This window comes from Oncorhynchus mykiss, chromosome 10 (assembly GCF_013265735.2).
Source record: "Oncorhynchus mykiss isolate Arlee chromosome 10, USDA_OmykA_1.1, whole genome shotgun sequence".
Classification (NCBI taxonomy): Eukaryota; Metazoa; Chordata; class Actinopteri; order Salmoniformes; family Salmonidae; genus Oncorhynchus; species Oncorhynchus mykiss.
The window spans coordinates 81,506,171-81,525,759 of record NC_048574.1 but is presented as its reverse complement, the minus strand read 5'-3'; the positions used below and the strand labels follow the sequence as shown (position 1 = coordinate 81,525,759).

General features: G+C 45.8%; 1 protein-coding gene across 2 annotated transcripts; it reads left to right on the top strand.

Annotated features, from left to right (window-relative positions):
- Positions 1-361: 361 nt before the first annotated feature.
- Positions 362-19,587, top strand: LOC118936816 (DNA-directed RNA polymerase I subunit RPA49-like). Of its 2 annotated transcripts, XR_005034262.1 has the most exons (13): positions 362-435; positions 798-901; positions 1,530-1,606; positions 2,263-2,348; positions 3,410-3,468; positions 3,592-3,736; positions 5,551-5,661; positions 7,477-7,570; positions 7,706-7,836; positions 9,932-10,013; positions 12,022-12,153; positions 18,280-19,104; positions 19,288-19,587. XR_005034262.1 is itself a non-coding variant. In XM_036934188.1 (12 exons), exons 1-12 carry the CDS (start codon positions 372-374, stop codon positions 18,443-18,445), a joined length of 1,251 nt encoding a protein of 416 aa, XP_036790083.1. In that variant the 5' UTR covers positions 362-371; the 3' UTR covers positions 18,446-19,209. The 2 variants fall into 2 exon arrangements, 1 of the variants encoding a protein (XP_036790083.1); XM_036934188.1 differs by lacking the exon at positions 19,288-19,587 and having other exon boundaries at positions 18,280-19,209.
- Positions 19,588-19,589: the final 2 nt, after the last annotated feature.

Here is a 19,589-nt window from a genome sequence, read left to right as displayed (position 1 = left end):
ACAGATGGATTTTCCAACAATTAATTCGATTGAAAATTAGTACAATGGCGCCATCGTGCGGAATTTGTATGAAGTGCAGGCAAATTTCCATTAAATTCTGTTGTCCTTTAACAACTGGTGGAAGTGACTTATGGAAATTATTTTTTGCTTTCAGAGAGCAGTTTTTCTTGCGTTTTTCAATGAAACACACGCTCTGTTATAGTCACAGCCGTGATTTAACCAGTTTTATAAACTTCAGAGTGTTTTCTATCCACACATACTAATCATATGCATATACTATATTCCTGGCATGAGTAGCAGGACGCTGAAAAGTTGCGCGATTTTTAACAGAATTTTCAAAAAAGGGGGGGGTAGATTAACTGACAACAAACATGGATGCCAACTGCACATTGGTTTGCTGTGAAGAGGAGAGAGAAGACGATAAAGCGACTATTGGTAAATATGACTATTTATGTTACAGACGAATTATTCATTGAAAATACAAGATTGCAATTTTAAGCGTCTCCAACAATTGACAACACGTAAATCCACCCTGTTCCGTAGTACACGTGGGTGCGCTCATGTTAACGCAGTGACGTTAAATGTATTGTAACTTCGGGATTTTGTCATTGAAGTCCTTTATCTACTTCCCAAGAGTCAAATTAACTAATGCATACCATTTTATTTTATGTCTCTGAGCTTTGTGGTGAGCATAGAGGGCACTATGGTATTGAAGGCAGAGCTGTGGTCGATAAACAGCATCCTCACACATATACCCATTCATGTCAATCCTCTATCCCCCTCTTTCTCCTCAACAGTTCAGTTCTCTAACGGCGCCCTGAGGAACACACAGCAGCTGGACTTCAGCTTCTATAAGAACGTGGACGAGACCAACCCTAGGAAGAAGAACCGACGCATGCTGGTGAGATCACTACGCCTGGTGTAGGGTGACCGTTGCCTCTAGAGCGCTGATCTGGGATCCGTTTTGGATCTGTACCCAGGAGCAAAACACAGAGTTGATAAATATGATAAATAAATAAATAAAATTATAAATATTGAGTTTATAAATATTAGACATTTTTGGTAAAACAACATTCCTTCTTCTCTCTGACACGGTCTTCTTCCTGTGTGTTTTTAAGGCTACTTCTCTCTGACACGGTCTTCTTCCTGTGTTTTTAAGGCTGCTTCTCTCTGACACGGTCTCCTTCCTGTGTTTTTTAAGGCTACTTCTCTCTGACATGGTCTCCTTCCTGTGTTTTTTAAGGCTACTTCTCTCTGACATGGTCTTCTTCCTGTGTTTTTAAGGCTACTTCTCTCTGACACGGTCTTCTTCCTGTGTTTTTAAGGCTGCTTCTCTCTGACACGGTCTCCTTCCTGTGTTTTTTAAGGCTACTTCTCTCTGACATGGTCTCCTTCCTGTGTTTTTTAAGGCTACTTCTCTCTGACATGGTCTTCTTCCTGTGTTTTTAAGGCTACTTCTCTCTGACACGGTCTTCTTCCTGTGTTTTTAAGGCTGCTTCTCTCTGACACGGTCTCCTTCCTGTGTTTAGGTTGCAGAATCAGACAGACTCTCCTATGTTGGTAATAACTTTGGAACAGGATCCTTAAAATGTAACAACCTTTGCAAGTAAGTTTTAATTTCAGCGAGTAAAAAAAAAACACAAACCCTCAACCATTTTTACAAGTATTATGTGCCTCAGCTGTTTACCAAAACAGTGGCAGGGTGGCAGTGTTGTTATGTCTCTCAGCTGTTTACCAAAACAGTGGCAGGGTGGCCATGTTGTTATGTCTCTCAGCTGTTTACCAAAACAGTGGCAGGGTGACCATGTTGTTATTATGTCTCTCAGCTGTTTACCAAAACAGTGGCAGGGTGACAGTGTTATTTTGTCTCTCAGCTGTTTACCAAAACAGTGGCAGGGTGACCATGTTGTTATGTCTCTCAGCTGTTTACCAAAACAGTGGCAGGGTGGCAGTGTTGTTATTATGTCTCTCAGCTGTTTACCAAAACAGTGGCAGGGTGACAGTGTTGTTATTATGTCTCTCAGCTGTTTACCAAAACAGTGGCAGGGTGTCCATGTTGTTATGTCTCTCAGCTGTTTACCAAAACAGTGGCAGGGTGGCCATGTTGTTATGTCTCTCAGCTGTTTACCAAAACAGTGGCAGGGTGACAGTGTTGTTATGTCTCTCAGCAGTTTACCAAAACAGTGGCAGGGTGGCAGTGTTGTTATGTCTCTCAGCTGTTTACCAAAACAGTGGCAGGGTGACAGTGTTGTTATGTCTCAGGTATTATGTCGGGGTGCTGAACAAGGAGACCATGAGGATGGAGGTGCACAACGCTCAACTGTTCAACATGCAGCCCGTCATCCCAGGTACGTCATCCCCTATCAGATAACACCCTTCAGTGTGACAGTCATCCCCTATCAGATAACACCCTTCAGTGTGACAGTCATCCCCTATCAGTCTACCTGCTACTCCAGAAACCAATTTGATTGGTTATCATTTAAATTCACAAGATAGAATGGGTCGGCCATGGAGACTTGAACCTCTGGACGCTGCCATTGACGGGAGAGGAGTTGGGCTGTTGGGGGGGGGGGTACTGGAGTTGGGCTGTTGGGGGGGGGGTACTGGAGTTGGGCTGTTGGGGGGATTACTGGGGTTGGGCTGTTGGGGGGGGTACTGGAGTTGGGCAACACTGACCTATACCAATCAAATCTCAGATCTCCGCAAGTACATAGAGGTTGATGTGTGATTGGGTCATCAACTTCTTCTGTTTTAAAAAAAAAACAGGCTGGATGAATGGCTGTACCAAACCCAATCAAATGTGTATTTGTCACTTTCGCCCCCGATACAACCTGGTGTAGGTCGACCTCACCGTGTTGAACTGGAGCCCCCCGATACAACCTGGTGTAGGTCGACCTCACCGTGTTGAACTGGAGCCCCCGATACAACCTGGTGTAGGTCGACCTCACCGTGTTGAACTGGAGCCCCCGATACAACCTGGTGTAGGTCGACCTCACCGTGTTGAACTGGAGCCCCCGATACAACCTGGTGTAGGTCGACCTCACCGTGTTGAACTGGAGCCCCCGATACAACCTGGTGTAGTTCGGCCTCACCGTGTTGAACTGGAGCCCCCGATACAACCTGGTGTAGGTCGACCTCACCATGTTGAACTGGAGCCCCCGATACAACCTGGTGTAGGTCGACCTCACCGTGTTGAACTGGAGCGTCGTCTCTCTGACTTCACTAACATGTCGTCTGTTTCCCAGGGGAGTCGTCTCTCTACCTGACTAACATGTCGTCTGTTTCCCAGGGGAGTCGTCTCTCTGACTAACATGTCGTCTGTTTCCCAGGGGAGTCGTCTCTCTGACTAACATGTCGTCTGTTTCCCAGGGGAGTCGTCTCTCTGACTAACATGTCGTCTGTTTCCCAGGGGAGGCGTCTACAGAGAATGATGCGTCCCAGAACACAGATCTAACATACAGGGAAAAGGTACCTCCGTTCATTTCTGTTAAAAACTAGAACCCGGAAACATTCTAGAGTTCCAGGGCTACATTATAATCTGCATTTGATCACATCAATCATCAGAATGAATACCTACCCCCCCCCCTACAGGTGGACTCTCTGATCGAGGCGTTTGGTACCAACAAGCAGAAGAGAGCTCTGACCTCCAGGAGACTGAACCAGGTGGGCAGTGAGACCCTGCAGAGTGCTGTAGCAAAGGCTGCCCACACCATCATAGACCAGAAGGGCCTGGAAGGTACCTACACACACACCTGTATACCTACCTACACACACACCTGTATACCTACACACACACCTACAGTACATTTGGGAAGTATTCAGACCCCTTCTCTCTTTCTCCACATTTTGTTAAGTTACAGCCTTTTTTATCCTCAAATCGACACACAAGACCCCTTAATGACATCACAAGACCCCTTAATGACATCACAAGACCCCTTAATGACATCACAAGACCCGTTAATGACATCACAAGACCCGTTAATGACATCACAAGACCCGTTAATGACATCACAAGACCCCTTAATGACATCACAAGACCCCTTAATGACATCACAAGACCCCTTAATGACAAAGCGAAAAACGGGTTTAGAAATGTTTGCATATTTATTAAAAAATAAACCGAAATAAGTATTGAGACTCTGAATTGAGTTCGGGTGCATCCTGTTTCCATTGATCATCCTTGAGATGTTTCTACCACTTTCTACAACACACAAGTTCACCTGTGGTAAATTCAATTGATTGGGAAGGATTTGGAAAGGCACACACCTGTCTATATAAGGTCCAACAGTTGTCAGATCAAAAACCAAGCCATGAGGTCTGAAGGAATTGTCCGTAGAGCTCAGAGACAGGATTGTGTCGAGGCACAGATCTGGGGAAGGGTACCAAAAACATTTCTGCAGCAGTGAAGGTCCCCAAGAACACAGTGGCCTCCATCATTCTGAAATGGAAGAACCCAAGAACACAGTGGCCTCCATCATTCTGAAATGGAAGAACCCAAGAACACAGTGGCCTCCATCATTCTGAAATGGAAGAACCCAAGAACACAGTGGCCTCCATCATTCTGAAATGGAAGAAGTTTGGAACTACCAAGACTCTTCCTAGTGCTGGACGCCCTGCCACACTGATCAATCTGGGGAGAAGAACCCAATGGTCACTCTGATAGAGTTCCTCTGTGGAGATGGGAGAACCTTCCAGAAGGACAACCATCTCTGCAGCTCTCCACCAATCAGGCCTTTATGGTAGAGTTGCCAGACGGAAGCCACTCCTCAGTAAAAGGCACATGACAGCCCGCTTGGAGTTTGCCAAAAGGCACCTAAAGACTCTCAGACCATGAGAAACAAGATTCTCTGGTCTGATGAAACCAAGATTGAACTCTTTGGCCTGAATGCCAAGCGTCACGTCTAGAGAAAACCTGGTACCATCCCTACGGTAAAGCATGGTGGTGGCAGCGTCAAGCTGTGGGGATGTTTTTCAGCGGCAGGGAGACTAGTCAGGATCGAGGGAAAGATGAACGGAGCAAAGTACAGATCCTTGATGAAAACCTGCTACTTGGTATTATGGGGTATTGTGATGTCATTATGGGGTATTGTGATGTCATTATAAGGTATTGTGATGTCATTATGAGGTATTGTGATGTCATTATGGGGTATTGTGATGTCATTATAAGGTATTGTGATGTCATTATGAGGTATTGTGATGTCATTATGGGGTATTGTGATGTCATTATAAGGTATTGTGATGTCATTATGAGGTATTGTGATGTCATTATAACGTATTGTGATGTCATTATGAGGTACTGTGATGTCATTATGGGGTATTGTGATGTCATTATGGTGAGAGAGAAAAAAAACAATTGAATTAATTTTAGAATACGGCTGTAATGTAACAAAGTGGAATAAGTCAAGGGGTCTGAATACTTTCTGATGGACACAGTCAGACCAGAAGACGTACGCACACACACCTGTACAGTAACACACACACCTGTACAGTAGCACACACACCTGTACAGTAGCACACAGCAGTAACACAGTGAATGTTTCCCTCCTCCAGCCCTTCAGCAGGAGGTTGTTCAGGCAGAGTCCCAGTCTGAAGTGTCTCATTACCTTCCTCCCTGCTACCCCGACGCCGACACACCTCAACAGGTCTACCTGTTTGACGACAGTATCCTTCACCTGGACTGTGTGTGTGTGACTCCAGGTTAAGGTGTGTGTGTGTGAGACTCCAGGTTAAGGTGTGTGTGTGTGTGTGTGTGACTCCAGGTTAAGCTGTGTGTGTGTGACTCCAGGTTAAGCTGTGTGTGTGTGACTCCAGGTTAAACTGTGTGTGTGTGACTCCAGGTTAAGCTGTGTGTGTGTGTGTGTGTGTGTGACTCCAGGTTAAGCTGTGTGTGTGTGTGTGTGTGACTCCAGGTTAAGCTGTGTGTGTGTGTGTGACTCCAGGTTAAGCTGTGTGTGTGTGTGTGTGACTCCAGGTTAAGCTGTGTGTGTGTGTGACTCCAGGTTAAGCTGTGTGTGTGTGTGTGTGAGCAGGTTAATGTGTGTGTGTGTGTGAGAGCAGGTTAATGTGTGTGTGTGTGTGAGCAGGTTAATGTGTGTGTGAGCAGGTTAATGTGTGTGTGAGCAGATTAATGTGTGTGTGAGCAGGTTAATGTGTGTGTGAGCAGGTTAATGTGTGTGTGAGCAGGTTAATGTGTGTGTGTGTGTGTGTGTGTGTGTGTGTGTGTGTGTGTGAGCAGGTTAATGTGTGTGTGAGCAGGTTAATGTGTGTGTGAGCAGGTTAATGTGTGTGTGTGACCAGGTTAGTGTGTGACCAGGTTAGTGTGTGACCAGGTTAGTGTGTGACCAGGTTAGTGTGTGACCAGGTTAGTGTGTGACCAGGTTAATGTGTGACCAGGTTAATGTGTGACCAGGTTAGTGTGTGACCAGGTTAGTGTGTGACCAGGTTAGTGTGTGACCAGGTTAATGTGTGACCAGGTTAATGTGTGACCAGGTTAATGTGTGACCAGGTTAATGTATGGCCAGGTTAATGTGTGACCAGGTTAATGTGTGTGTGACCAGGTTAGTGTGTGACCAGGTTAGTGTGTGACCAGGTTAGTGTGTGACCAGGTTAGTGTGTGACCAGGTTAATGTGTGACCAGGTTAATGTGTGACCAGGTTAATGTGTGACCAGGTTAATGTGTGACCAGGTTAATGTGTGACCAGGTTAATGTGTGACCAGGTTAATGTGTGTGTGACCAGGTTAGTGTGTGACCAGGTTAGTGTGTGACCAGGTTAGTGTGTGACCAGGTTAATGTGTGACCAGGTTAATGTGTGACCAGGTTAATGTGTGACCAGGTTAATGTGTGGCCAGGTTAATGTGTGGCCGGCCAGGTTAATGTGTGTGTGACCAGGTTAATGTGTGTGTGACCAGGTTAATGTGTGTGTGACCAGGTTAATGTGTGACCAGGTTAATGTGTGTGTGTGAGACCAGGTTAATGTGTGTGACCAGGTTAATGTGTGTGTGACCAGGTTAATGTGTGTGTGACCAGGTTAATGTGTGTGTGACCAGGTTAATGTGTGACCAGGTTAATGTGTGTGTGTGAGACCAGGTTAATGTGTGTGTGTGTGACCAGGTTAATGTGTGTGTGACCAGGTTAATGTATGGCCAGGTTAATGTGTGACCAGGTTAATGTGTGTGTGACCAGGTTAATGTGTGGCCAGGTTAATGTGTGACCAGGTTAATGTGTGACCAGGTTAATGTGTGTGTGACCAGGTTAGTGTGTGGCCAGGTTAATGTATAGCCAGGTTAATGTGTGTGTGTGTGTGACCAGGTTAATGTGTGTGTGTATGGCCAGGTTAATGTGTGTGTGTGTGTGTGACTAGGTTAATGTGTGTGTATGGCCAGGTTAATGTGTGTGTATGACCAGGTTAATGTGTGACTAGGTTAATGTGTGTGTATGGCCAGGTTAATGTGTGTGTGTCCTTACCTGAGTCCCAGTCCTGTCTCCGGTGGAGTACGATGTCCTGGATGCTGCTGGCTCCAAGATGGCCGCCCTGACCCCAGAGGAACTACAGAACTTAACAGATGAAGGGTCGGACTACAACACTCATACTGTTGTTGACGTTGTTGTGGTGTTGTTGTTGACTTTGTTGTTGATGCGGTGGTGGCGTTGTTGTGTTGGCGTTGTTGTTGTGTTGTTGACGTTGTATTGACGTTGTTGTTCCAGGTGTCAGAGCGTGGTGCGTCAGTTGGAGAGCCTGCCCAGAGAGGGCGTGGCCAGAGAGAGACATGCTCGCTGTGCCTTCTACCTCCTCCTGCTGCTCAAACTGGCACGGCAGAAAAACATGACTCGCAAGTGTGAGTGCCATGCCGTGTGTGTCTGTCTGTCTCTGCGTGTGTGTCTGTCTCTGCGTGTGTGTCTGTCTCTCTGTGTGTGTGTGTGTGTGAGAAGCAAGTGTTGACTTTTTAAAAAGTAATCCTCGTTTGAGCCTGCACCTGTAGTGTTCACCGAGAACATAATCTCTAATCTCTCGTATCATTAAGGGTTGTGTTAATGTTTTCTAGTCAGGAGGAGGGCTGTCCTCGTATCAGTAAGGGTTGTGTTAATGTTGTTTTCTAGTCAGGAGGAGGGCTGTCCTCGTATCATTAAGGGTTGTGTTAATGTTGTTTTCTAGTCGGGCAGGAGGGCTGTCCTCGTATCATTAAGGGTTGTGTTAATGTTGTTTTCTAGTCGGGCAGGAGGAGGGCTGCCCTCGTATCATTAAGGGTTGTGTTAATGTTGTTTTCTAGTCGGGCAGGAGGAGGGCTGCCCTCGTATCATTAAGGGTTGTGTTAATGTTGTTTTCTAGTCGGGCAGGAGGAGGGCTGCCCTCGTATCATTAAGGGTTGTGTTAATGTTGTTTTCTAGTCGGGCAGGAGGAGGGCTGCCCTCGTATCATTAAGGGTTGTGTTAATGTTGTTTTCTAGTCGGGCAGGAGGAGGGCTGCCCTCGTATCATTAAGGGTTGTGTTAATGTTTTCTAGTCAGGAGGAGGGCTGCCCTCGTATCATTAAGGGTTGTGTTAATGTTTTCTAGTCAGGAGGAGGGCTGCCCTCGTATCATTAAGGGTTGTGTTAATGTTTTCTAGTCAGGAGGAGGGCTGCCCTCGTATCATTAAGGGTTGTGTTAATGTTGTTTTCTAGTCAGGAGGAGGGCTGTCCTCGTATCATTAAGGGTTGTGTTAATGTTTTCTAGTCGGGCAGGAGGAGGGCTGCCCTCGTATCATTAAGGGTTGTGTTAATGTTGTTTTCTAGTCGGGCAGGAGGAGGGCTGCCCTCGTATCATTAAGGGTTGTGTTAATGTTTTCTAGTCAGGAGGAGGGCTGCCCTCGTATCATTAAGGGTTGTGTTAATGTTTTCTAGTCAGGAGGAGGGCTGTCCTCGTATCATTAAGGGTTGTGTTAATGTTTTCTAGTCGGGCAGGAGGAGGGCTGCCCTCGTATCATTAAGGGTTGTGTTAATGTTGTTTTCTAGTCGGGCAGGAGGAGGGCTGTCCTCGTATCATTAAGGGTTGTGTTAATGTTTTCTAGTCGGGCAGGAGGAGGGCTGCCCTCGTATCATTAAGGGTTGTGTTAATGTTGTTTTCTAGTCGGGCAGGAGGAGGGCTGCCCTCGTATCATTAAGGGTTGTGTTAATGTTGTTTTCTAGTCGGGCAGGAGGAGGGCTGCCCTCGTATCATTAAGGGTTGTGTTAATGTTGTTTTCTTGTCGGGCAGGAGGAGCGCTGCCCTCGTATCATTAAGGGTTGTGTTAATGTTGTTTTCTTGTCGGGCAGGAGGAGCGCTGCCCTCGTATCATTAAGGGTTGTGTTAATGTTGTTTTCTAGTCGGGCAGGAGGAGGGCTGCCCTCGTATCATTAAGGGTTGTGTTAATGTTGTTTTCTAGTCGGGCAGGAGGAGGGCTGCCCTCGTATCATTAAGGGTTGTGTTAATGTTGTTTTCTAGTCGGGCAGGAGGAGGGCTGCCCTCGTATCATTAAGGGTTGTGTTAATGTTGTTTTCTAGTCGGGCAGGAGGAGGGCTGCCCTCGTATCATTAAGGGTTGTGTTAATGTTGTTTTCTAGTCGGGCAGGAGGAGGGCTGCCCTCGTATCATTAAGGGTTGTGTTAATGTTGTTTTCTAGTCGGGCAGGAGGAGGGCTGCCCTCGTATCATTAAGGGTTGTGTTAATGTTGTTTTCTAGTCGGGCAGGAGGAGGGCTGCCCTCGTATCATTAAGGGTTGTGTTAATGTTGTTTTCTAGTCGGGCAGGAGGAGGGCTGCCCTCGTATCATTAAGGGTTGTGTTAATGTTGTTTTCTTGTCGGGCAGGAGGAGGGCTGCCCTCGTATCATTAAGGGTTGTGTTAATGTTGTTTTCTAGTCGGGCAGGAGGAGGGCTGCCCTCGTATCATTAAGGGTTGTGTTAATGTTGTTTTCTAGTCGGGCAGGAGGAGGGCTGCCCTCGTATCATCCACATCAAGCTGATGAGGACCTTCACCGTGGAGACCTTCAATAACGGCAGGTAGCTGTCCACTCGCTGGCACCCTACGTAGTGCACTAGATCGTCTGCTTTTCAGATAGCACCCTACGTAGTGCACTAGATCGTCTGCTTTTCAGATAGCACCCTACATAGTGCACTAGACCCGGGCCCATAGATCGTCTGCTTTTCAGATAGCACCCTACGTAGTGCACTAGACCCGGGCCCATAGATCGTCTGCTTTTCAGATAGCACCCTACGTAGTGCACTAGACCCGGGCCCATAGATCGTCTGCTTTTCAGATAGCACCCTACGTAGTGCACTAGACCCGGGCCCATAGATCGTCTGCTTTTCAGATAGCACCCTACATAGTGCACTAGATCGTCTGCTTTTCAAATAGCACCCTACGTAGTGCACTAGACCCGGGCCCATAGATCGTCTGCTTTTCAGATAGTACCCTACATAGTGCACTAGATCGTCTGCTTTTCAAATAGCACCCTACGTAGTGCACTAGACCCGGGTCCATAGATCGTCTGCTTTTCAGATAGCACCCTACGTAGTGCACTAGACCCGGGCCCATAGATCGTCTGCTTTTCAGATAGCACCCTACATAGTGCACTAGATCGTCTGCTTTTCAAATAGCACCCTACGTAGTGCACTAGACCCGGGCCCATAGATCGTCTGCTTTTCAGATAGCACCCTACGTAGTGCACTAGACCCGGGTCCATAGATCGTCTGCTTTTCAGATAGCACCCTACGTAGTGCACTAGACCCGGGTCCATAGATCGTCTGCTTTTCAAATAGCACCCTACGTAGTGCACTAGACCCGGGTCCATAGATCGTCTGCTTTTCAGATAGCACCCTACATAGTGCACTAGACCCGGGCCCATAGATCGTCTGCTTTTCAGATAGCACCCTACGTAGTGCACTAGACCCGGGTCCATAGATCGTCTGCTTTTCAGATAGCACCCTACATAGTGCACTAGACCCGAGCCCATAGATCGTCTGCTTTTCAGATAGCACCCTACGTAGTGCACTAGACCCGGGCCCATAGATCGTCTGCTTTTCAGATAGCACCCTACGTAGTGCACTAGACCCGGGTCCAAAGATCGTCTGCTTTTCAGATAGCACCCTACGTAGTGCACTAGACCCGGGTCCATAGATCGTCTGCTTTTCAGATAGCACCCTACGTAGTGCACTAGACCCGGGTCCATAGATCGTCTGCTTTTCAGATAGCACCCTACGTAGTGCACTAGACCCGGGCCCATAGATCGTCTGCTTTTCAGATAGCACCCTACGTAGTGCACTAGACCCGGGCCCATAGATCGTCTGCTTTTCAGATAGCACCCTACGTAGTGCACTAGACCCGGGCCCATAGATCGTCTGCTTTTCAGATAGCACCCTACGTAGTGCACTAGACCCGGGCCCATAGATCGTCTGCTTTTCAGATAGCACCCTACGTAGTGCACTAGACCCGGGCCCATAGATCGTCTGCTTTTCAGATAGCACCCTACGTAGTGCACTAGACCCGGGCCCATAGATCGTCTGCTTTTCAGATAGCACCCTACGTAGTGCACTAGACCCGTGCCCATAGATCGTCTGCTTTTCAGATAGCACCCTACGTAGTGCACTAGACCCGGGTCCAAAGATCGTCTGCTTTTCAGATAGCACCCTACGTAGTGCACTAGACCCGGGTCCATAGATCGTCTGCTTTTCAGATAGCACCCTACGTAGTGCACTAGACCCGGGCCCATAGATCGTCTGCTTTTCAGATAGCACCCTACGTAGTGCACTAGACCCGGGTCCATAGATCGTCTGCTTTTCAGATAGCACCCTACGTAGTGCACTAGACCCGGGCCCATAGATCGTCTGCTTTTCAGATAGCACCCTACGTAGTGCACTAGTTAGGGAATAGAGCTCTCCTTTCCTTCCTCTTGAATTAAAAAACAGATTTAGTTAAATTCAGTAGCTACATTGGTATTAATGTGTGTGTGTGTGTGTGTGTGTGTGTGTGTGTGTGTGTGTGTGTGTGTGTGTGTGTGTGTCTCTCTAGGGTGCAGAACGTGGTGTCTACATCGATGCGTGTGAAGGTGGCAGCGTACTGCCTGGCCCTGCTGCTCCACATGGGAGACATGACCGCTGACCTCACACTGTTACACAGAGACCTGGGGGTCACAGAAAAACGGTGAGAGACCTGGGGGGGGTTCACAGAGACCTGGGGGGGGGTTCACAGAGACCTGGGGGGGTTCACAGAGACCTGGGGGGTTCACAGAGACCTGGGGGGGTTCACAGAGACCTGGGGGGGTTCACAGAGACCTGGGGGGGTTCACAGAGACCTGGGGGGGGTCACAGAGACCTGGGGGGGGTCACAGAGACCTGGGGGGGTCACAGAGACCTGGGGGGGTTACAGAGACCTGGGGGGGGTCACAGAGACCTGGGGGGGTCACAGAGACCTGGGGGGGAGTCACAGAGACCTGGGGGGGTCGCAGAACAGGAGAGAGACCTGGGGGGGTCACAGAGACCTGGGGGGGGGGTCACAGAGACCTGGGGGGGGGTCACAGAACAGGAGAGCGAGAGACACACCTCTTTAAAAAAAAAAATGAGGTGCCGAAATTGTTGCAACCTCTACTACCAGCCTGTTCAACCTCTTTCGTATCGTCTGAGATTCCCAAAGATTGGAAAGCTGCCACGGTCATCCCCCTCTTCAAAGGGGGAGACACTCTCGACCCAAACTGCTACAGACCTATATCTATCCTACCATGCCTTTTCTAAGGTCTTCGAAAGCAAAGTTAACAAACAGATCACCGACCATTTTGAATACCTGGGTGTCTGGTTAGACTGTAAACTCTCCTTCCAGACTCACATTAAGCATCTCCAATCCAAAATCAGATCTAGATCCAAAATTAAATCTAGAATCGGCTTCCTGTATCGCAACAAAGCCTCCTTCACTCACGCCGCCAAACTTACCCTTGTAAAACTGACCATCCTACCGATCCTCGACTTCGGCGATGTCCTTTACAAAATAGCCTCCAACACCCTACTCAACAAATTGGATGCAGTTTATCACCACTGCCATTCATTTTGTCAACAAAGCCCATATACTACTCACCATTGCGCCCTGTACGCTCTCGTTGGCTGGCCCTCGCTTCATACTCGTCGCCAAACCCACTGGCTACAGGTTATCTACAAGTCTCTGCTAGGTAAATCCCCGCCTTATATCAGTTCACTGGTCACCATAGCAGCACCCAATCGTAGCATGCGCTCCAGCAGGTAAATCTCACTGGTCACTCCCCAAATCCAACTCCTCCTTTGGTCACCTTTCCTTCCAGTTCTCTGCTGCCGCTGACTGGAACAAACGGCAAAAATCTCTGAAGCTGGAGACTCTTATCTCCCTCACTAGCTTTAAGCACCAGCTGTCAGAGGAACTCACAGATCACTGCACCTGTACATAGCCCATCTGTTAACAGCCCATCTATCTACCTACCTCATCCCCATACTGGTATTTATTTATTTATTTTGCTCCTTTGCACCCCAGTATCTCTACCTGCACATTCATCTTCTGCCGATCTACCACTCCAGTGTTTAATTGCTATGTTGTAATTACTTCACCACCATGGCCTATTTATTTCCTTAACTCCCTTATTTATTTACCTCATTTCCACTCACTGTATATAGACTTTTTGTTTTCTTTTGTTCTACTGTATTATTGACTGCATGTTTTGTTTATTCCATCTGTAACTCTGTGTTGTTGTTTGTGTCGCACTGCTTTGCTTTATCTTGGTCAGGTCGCAGTTGTAAATGAGAACTTGTTCTCAACTGGCCTACCTGGTTAAATAAAGGTGTTCTCAACTAGTCTACCTGGTTAAATAAAGGTGTTCTCAACTGGCCTACCTGGTTAAATAAAGGTGTTCTCAACTAGCCTACCTGGTTAAATAAAGGTGTTCTCAACTGGCCTACCTGGTTAAATAAAGGTGTTCTCAACTAGCCTACCTGGTTAAATAAAGGTGTTCTCAACTAGCGTACCTGGTTAAATAAAGGTGTTCTCAACTAGCCTACCCGGTTAAATAAAGGTGTTCTCAACTAGCCTACCCGGTTAAATAAAGGTGTTCTCAACTAGCCTACCCGGTTAAATAAAGGTGTTCTCAACTGACCTACCTGGTTAAATAAAGGTGTTCTCAACTAGCCTACCTGGTTAAATAAAGGTGTTCTCAACTAGCCTACCTGGTTAAATAAAGGTGTTCTCAACTAGCCTACCCGGTTAAATAAAGGTGTTCTCAACTAGCCTACCCGGTTAAATAAAGGTGTTCTCAACTGGCCTACCTGGTTAAATAAAGGTGTTCTCAACTGACCTACCTGGTTAAATAAAGGTGTTCTCAACTAGCCTACCTGGTTAAATAAAGGTGTTCTCAACTAGCCTACCTGGTTAAATAAAGGTGTTCTCAACTGACCTACCTGGTTAAATAAAGGTGTTCTCAACTAGACTACCTGGTTAAATAAAGGTGTTCTCAACTGACCTACCTGGTTAAATAAAGGTGTTCTCAACTAGACTACCTGGTTAAATAAAGGTGTTCTCAACTGGCCTACCTGGTTAAATAAAGGTGTTCTCAACTAGCCTACCTGGTTAAATAAAGGTGTTCTCAACTAGTCCTACCTGGTTAAATAAAGGTGTTCTCTACTAGCCTACCTGGTTAAATAAAGGCGTTCTCAACTAGCCTACCTGGTTATATAAAGGCGTTCTCAACTAGCCTACCTGGTTAAATAAAGGTGTTCTCAACTGGCCTACCTGGTTAAATAAAGGTGTTCTCAACTAGCCTACCTGGTTAAATAAAGGTGTTCTCAACTAGCCTACCTGGTTAAATAAAGGTGTTCTCAACTGGCCTACCTGGTTAAATAAAGGTGTTCTCAACTAGTCCTACCTGGTTAAATAAAGGTGTTCTCTACTAGCCTACCGGGTTAAATAAAGGCGTTCTCAACTAGCCTACCTGGTTATATAAAGGTGTTCTCAACTAGCCTACCTGGTTAAATAAAGGTGTTCTCAACTAGCCTACCTGGTTAAATAAAGGTGTTCTCAACTAGTCCTACCTGGTTAAATAAAGGTGTTCTCTACTAGCCTACCTGGTTAAATAAAGGCGTTCTCAACCAGCCTACCTGGTTAAATAAAGGTGTTCTCAACCAGCCTACCCGGTTAAATAAAGGTGTTCAACTAGCCTACCTGGTTAAATAAAGGTGTTCTCAACTGGCCTACCTGGTTAAATAAAGGTGTTCTCAACTAGCCTACCCGGTTAAATAAAGGTGTTCTCAACTAGCCTACCCGGTTAAATAAAGGTGTTCTCAACTAGCCTACCCGGTTAATTAAAGGTGTTCTCAACTGACCTACCTGGTTAAATAAAGGTGTTCTCAACTAGCCTACCTGGTTAAATAAAGGTGTTCTAAACTAGCCTACCTGGTTAAATAAAGGTGTTCTCAACTAGCCTACCCGGTTAAATAAAGGTGTTCTCAACTAGCCTACCCGGTTAAATAAAGGTGTTCTCAACTGGCCTACCTGGTTAAATAAAGGTGTTCTCAACTAGCCTACCTGGTTAAATAAAGGTGTTCTCAACTGACCTACCTGGTTAAATAAAGGTGTTCTCAACTAGCCTACCTGGTTAAATAAAGGTGTTCTCAACTAGCCTACCTGGTTAAATAAAGGTGTTCTCAACTGACCTACCTGGTTAAATAAAGGTGTTCTCAACTAGACTACCTGGTTAAATAAAGGTGTTCTCAACTGACCTACCTGGTTAAATAAAGGTGTTCTCAACTAGACTACCTGGTTAAATAAAGGTGTTCTCAACTGGCCTACCTGGTTAAATAAAGGTGTTCTCAACTAGCCTACCTGGTTAAATAAAGGTGTTCTCAACTAGTCCTACCTGGTTAAATAAAGGTGTTCTCTACTAGCCTACCTGGTTAAATAAAGGCGTTCTCAACTAGCCTACCTGGTTATATAAAGGTGTTCTCAACTAGCCTACCTGGTTAAATAAAGGTGTTCTCAACTAGCCTACCTGGTTAAATAAAGGTGTTCTCAACTAGTCCTACCTGGTTAAATAAAGGTGTTCTCTACTAGCCTACCTGGTTAAATAAAGGCGTTCTCAACTAGCCTACCTGGTTAAATAAAGGTGTTCTCAACCAGCCTACCCGGTTAAATAAAGGTGTTCAACTAGCCTACCTGGTTAAATAAAGGTGTTCTCAACTAGCCTACCCGGTTAAATAAAGGTGTTCTCAACTAGCCTACCCGGTTAAATAAAGGTGTTCTCAACTAGCCTACCCGGTTAAATAAAGGTGTTCTCAACTGACCTACCTGGTTAAATAAAGGTGTTCTCAACTAGCCTACCTGGTTAAATAAAGGTGTTCTCAACTAGCCTACCTGGTTAAATAAAGGTGTTCTCAACTAGCCTACCCGGTTAAATAAAGGTGTTCTCAACTAGCCTACCCGGTTAAATAAAGGTGTTCTCAACTGGCCTACCTGGTTAAATAAAGGTGTTCTCAACTAGCCTACCTGGTTAAATAAAGGTGTTCTCAACTGACCTACCTGGTTAAATAAAGGTGTTCTCAACTAGCCTACCTGGTTAAATAAAGGTGTTCTCAACTAGCCTACCTGGTTAAATAAAGGTGTTCTCAACTGACCTACCTGGTTAAATAAAGGTGTTCTCAACTAGACTACCTGGTTAAATAAAGGTGTTCTCAACTGACCTACCTGGTTAAATAAAGGTGTTCTCAACTAGACTACCTGGTTAAAGAAAGGTGTTCTCAACTGGCCTACCTGGTTAAATAAAGGTGTTCTCAACTAGACTACCTGGTTAAATAAAGGTGTTCTCAACTTGCCTACCTGGTTAAATAAAGGTGTTCTCAACTGCCCTACCTGGTTAAATAAAGGTGTTCTCAACTGGCCTACCTGGTTAAATAAAGGTGTTCTCAACTAGCCTACCTGGTTAAATAAAGGTGTTCTCAACTAGCCTACCTGGTTAAATAAAGGTGTTCTCAACTGGCCTACCTGGTTAAATAAAGGTGTTCTCAACTGGCCTACCTGGTTAAATAAAGGTGTTCTCAACTGGCCTACCTGGTTAAATAAAGGTGTTCTCAACTGGCCTATCTGGTTAAATAAAGGTGTTCTCAACTAGCCTACCTGGTTAAATAAAGGTGTTCTCAACTAGCCTACCTGGTTAAATAAAGGTGTTCTCATCTGGCCTACCTGGTTAAATAAAGGTGTTCTCAACTGGCCTACCTGGTTAAATAAAGGTGTTCTCAACTGGCCTACCTGGTTAAATAAAGGTGTTCTCAACTAGCCTACCTGGTTAAATAAAGGTGTTCTCAACTGGCCTACCTGGTTAAATAAAGGTGTTCTCAACTAGCCTACCTGGTTAAATAAAGGTGTTCTCAACTAGTCTACCTGGTTAAATAAAGGTGTTCTCAACTAGCCTACCTGGTTAAATAAAGGTGTTCTCAACTGGCCTACCTGGTTAAATAAAGGTGTTCTCAACTAGCCTACCTGGTTAAATAAAGGTGTTCTCAACTAGCCTACCTGGTTAAATAAAGGTGTTCTCAACTAGCCTACCTGGTTAAATAAAGGTGTTCTCAACTAGCCTACCTGGTTAAATAATGGTGTTCTCAACTAGCCTACCTGGTTAAATAAAGGTGTTCTCAACTAGCCTACCTGGTTAAATAAAGGTGTTCTCAACTAGCCTACCTGGTTAAATAAAGGTGTTCTCAACTAGCCTACCTGGTTAAATAAAGGTGTTCTCAACTAGCCTACCCGGTTAAATAAAGGTGTTCTCAACTGGCCTACCTGGTTAAATAAAGGTGTTCTCAACTAGCCTACCCGGTTAAATAAAGGTGTTCTCAACTAGCCTACCTGGTTAAATAAAGGTGTTCTCAACTAGCCTACCCGGTTAAATAAAGGTGTTCTCAACTAGCCTACCTGGTTAAATAAAGGTGTTCTCTGCTGGCCTACCTGGTTAAATAAAGGTGTTCTCAACTAGCCTACCTGGTTAAATAAAGGTGTTCTCAACTAGCCTACCTGGTTAAATAATGGTGAAATAAATCAAATAAATACAAATGTAGCTACTTTAAATAAATAAATAAAGGTGAAATAATTAATAAAAACACAAAAGCAACAGCGTTACTGATATTTTCTCTCTCTGTGTCTCTCTGTGTCTCTCTCTGTGTGCGCGTGCGTGTGTCTCTGTGTGTGTCTGTGTTTATCTCTCTCTGTGTGTATCTGTGTGTGTGTGTGTATGTTTATATCTGTGTGTGTGTGTCTCTCTCTGTGTGTGTGTAGGATGGTGGAGGTGGCCAAGTCGATGGGGCTGACCCTGTCCAGACACGGCTGTGTGACGGGGGACGACGACGGTCCGAAGGCCGAAAACAGACTGGCGTCTCTGCAGCTGCCCCTCGTCAAATACCACACGTTCACGGAGATACGCAAACGCAAAAAAATGCATTAGAGGAAGACGAGGGGAAACGCTTCCAAAAACACACCGACAGCGTCCCACTGAGCAAAATAGTACGCAGCGTCGTCTGGTTATGTCTGAAGTTCAACGTTCACCTTCTACTACCGTTTCTGTCAAGCCGTCTGCAGCAGACAGTCTGATACATCCAACGTGACGCTCTACCCAGAACGCACTGCGCAGCGTTGTTTACTGGAGATGAATGTACGTCTGGGTGTACCAACATGTAATGACTCTGTCGGTGTGATTGAAGTGTAAGGAGGAGGGGAGGAAGACATGGGGTAAGGAGGAAGAGGAGAGGGTAAATATTCCTAGAGAGGGAGGAGAGGAAGACCGGGGTATTGAGGAAGAGGGAAGGGTAAATATTCCTAGAGGGGAGGTGAGGAAGACGGGGATAACGGGGAGGAGAGGAAGAGTGAAGGGTAGAGGGTAAATATTCCTAGAGAGGGGAGGTGAGGAAGACGGGGATAAGGAGGAAGAGGGTAAATATTCCTAGAGAGGGAGGAGAGGAAGATCGGGGTAAGGAGGAAGAGTGAAGGGGAGAGGGTAAATATTCCTAGAGGAGGAAAGAGGGTTAGATAAAGATGGATACTAGAAACCCTCCTCACAGTATTCTGTAAACAAATACAACATTTAATGTAATAAACTGAGTTCAGGTTGTGTGTGAGTTCATACCGCTCTGTCAGAACATCATTTAATGTCATAAACTGAGTTCAGGTTGTGTGTGAGTTCATACCGCTCTGTCAGAACATCATTTAATGTCATAAACTGAGTTCAGGTTGTGTGTGAGTTCATACCGCTCTGTCAGAACATCATTTAATGTCATAAACTGAGTTCAGGTTGTGTGTGAGTTCATACCGCTCTGTCAGAACATCATTTAATGTAATAAACTGAGTTCAGGTTGTGTGTGAGTTCATACCGCTCTGTCAGAACATAATTTAATGTAATAAACTGAGTTCAGGTTGTGTGTGAGTTCATACCGCTCTGTCAGAACATCATTTAATGTAATAAACTGAGTTCAGGTTGTGTGTGAGTTCATACCGCTCTGTCAGAACATCATTTAATGTAATAAACTGAGTTCAGGTTGTGTGTGAGTTCATACCGCTCTGTCAGAACATGACCTGTCTGGAAGAACTGAGGA

Bases quoted from the DNA above. Each gene is read 5' to 3' on its own strand.
- LOC118936816 (XM_036934188.1), top strand. From the start codon at position 372: ATGGATGCCAACTGCACATTGGTTTGCTGTGAAGAGGAGAGAGAAGAC. The intron at 436-797 runs GTAAATATGACT...TCTCCTCAACAG, and splicing joins AGACGATAAAGCGACTATTG to TTCAGTTCTCTAACGGCGCC. The intron at 10,014-12,021 runs GTAGCTGTCCAC...GTGTCTCTCTAG, and splicing joins GAGACCTTCAATAACGGCAG to GGTGCAGAACGTGGTGTCTA.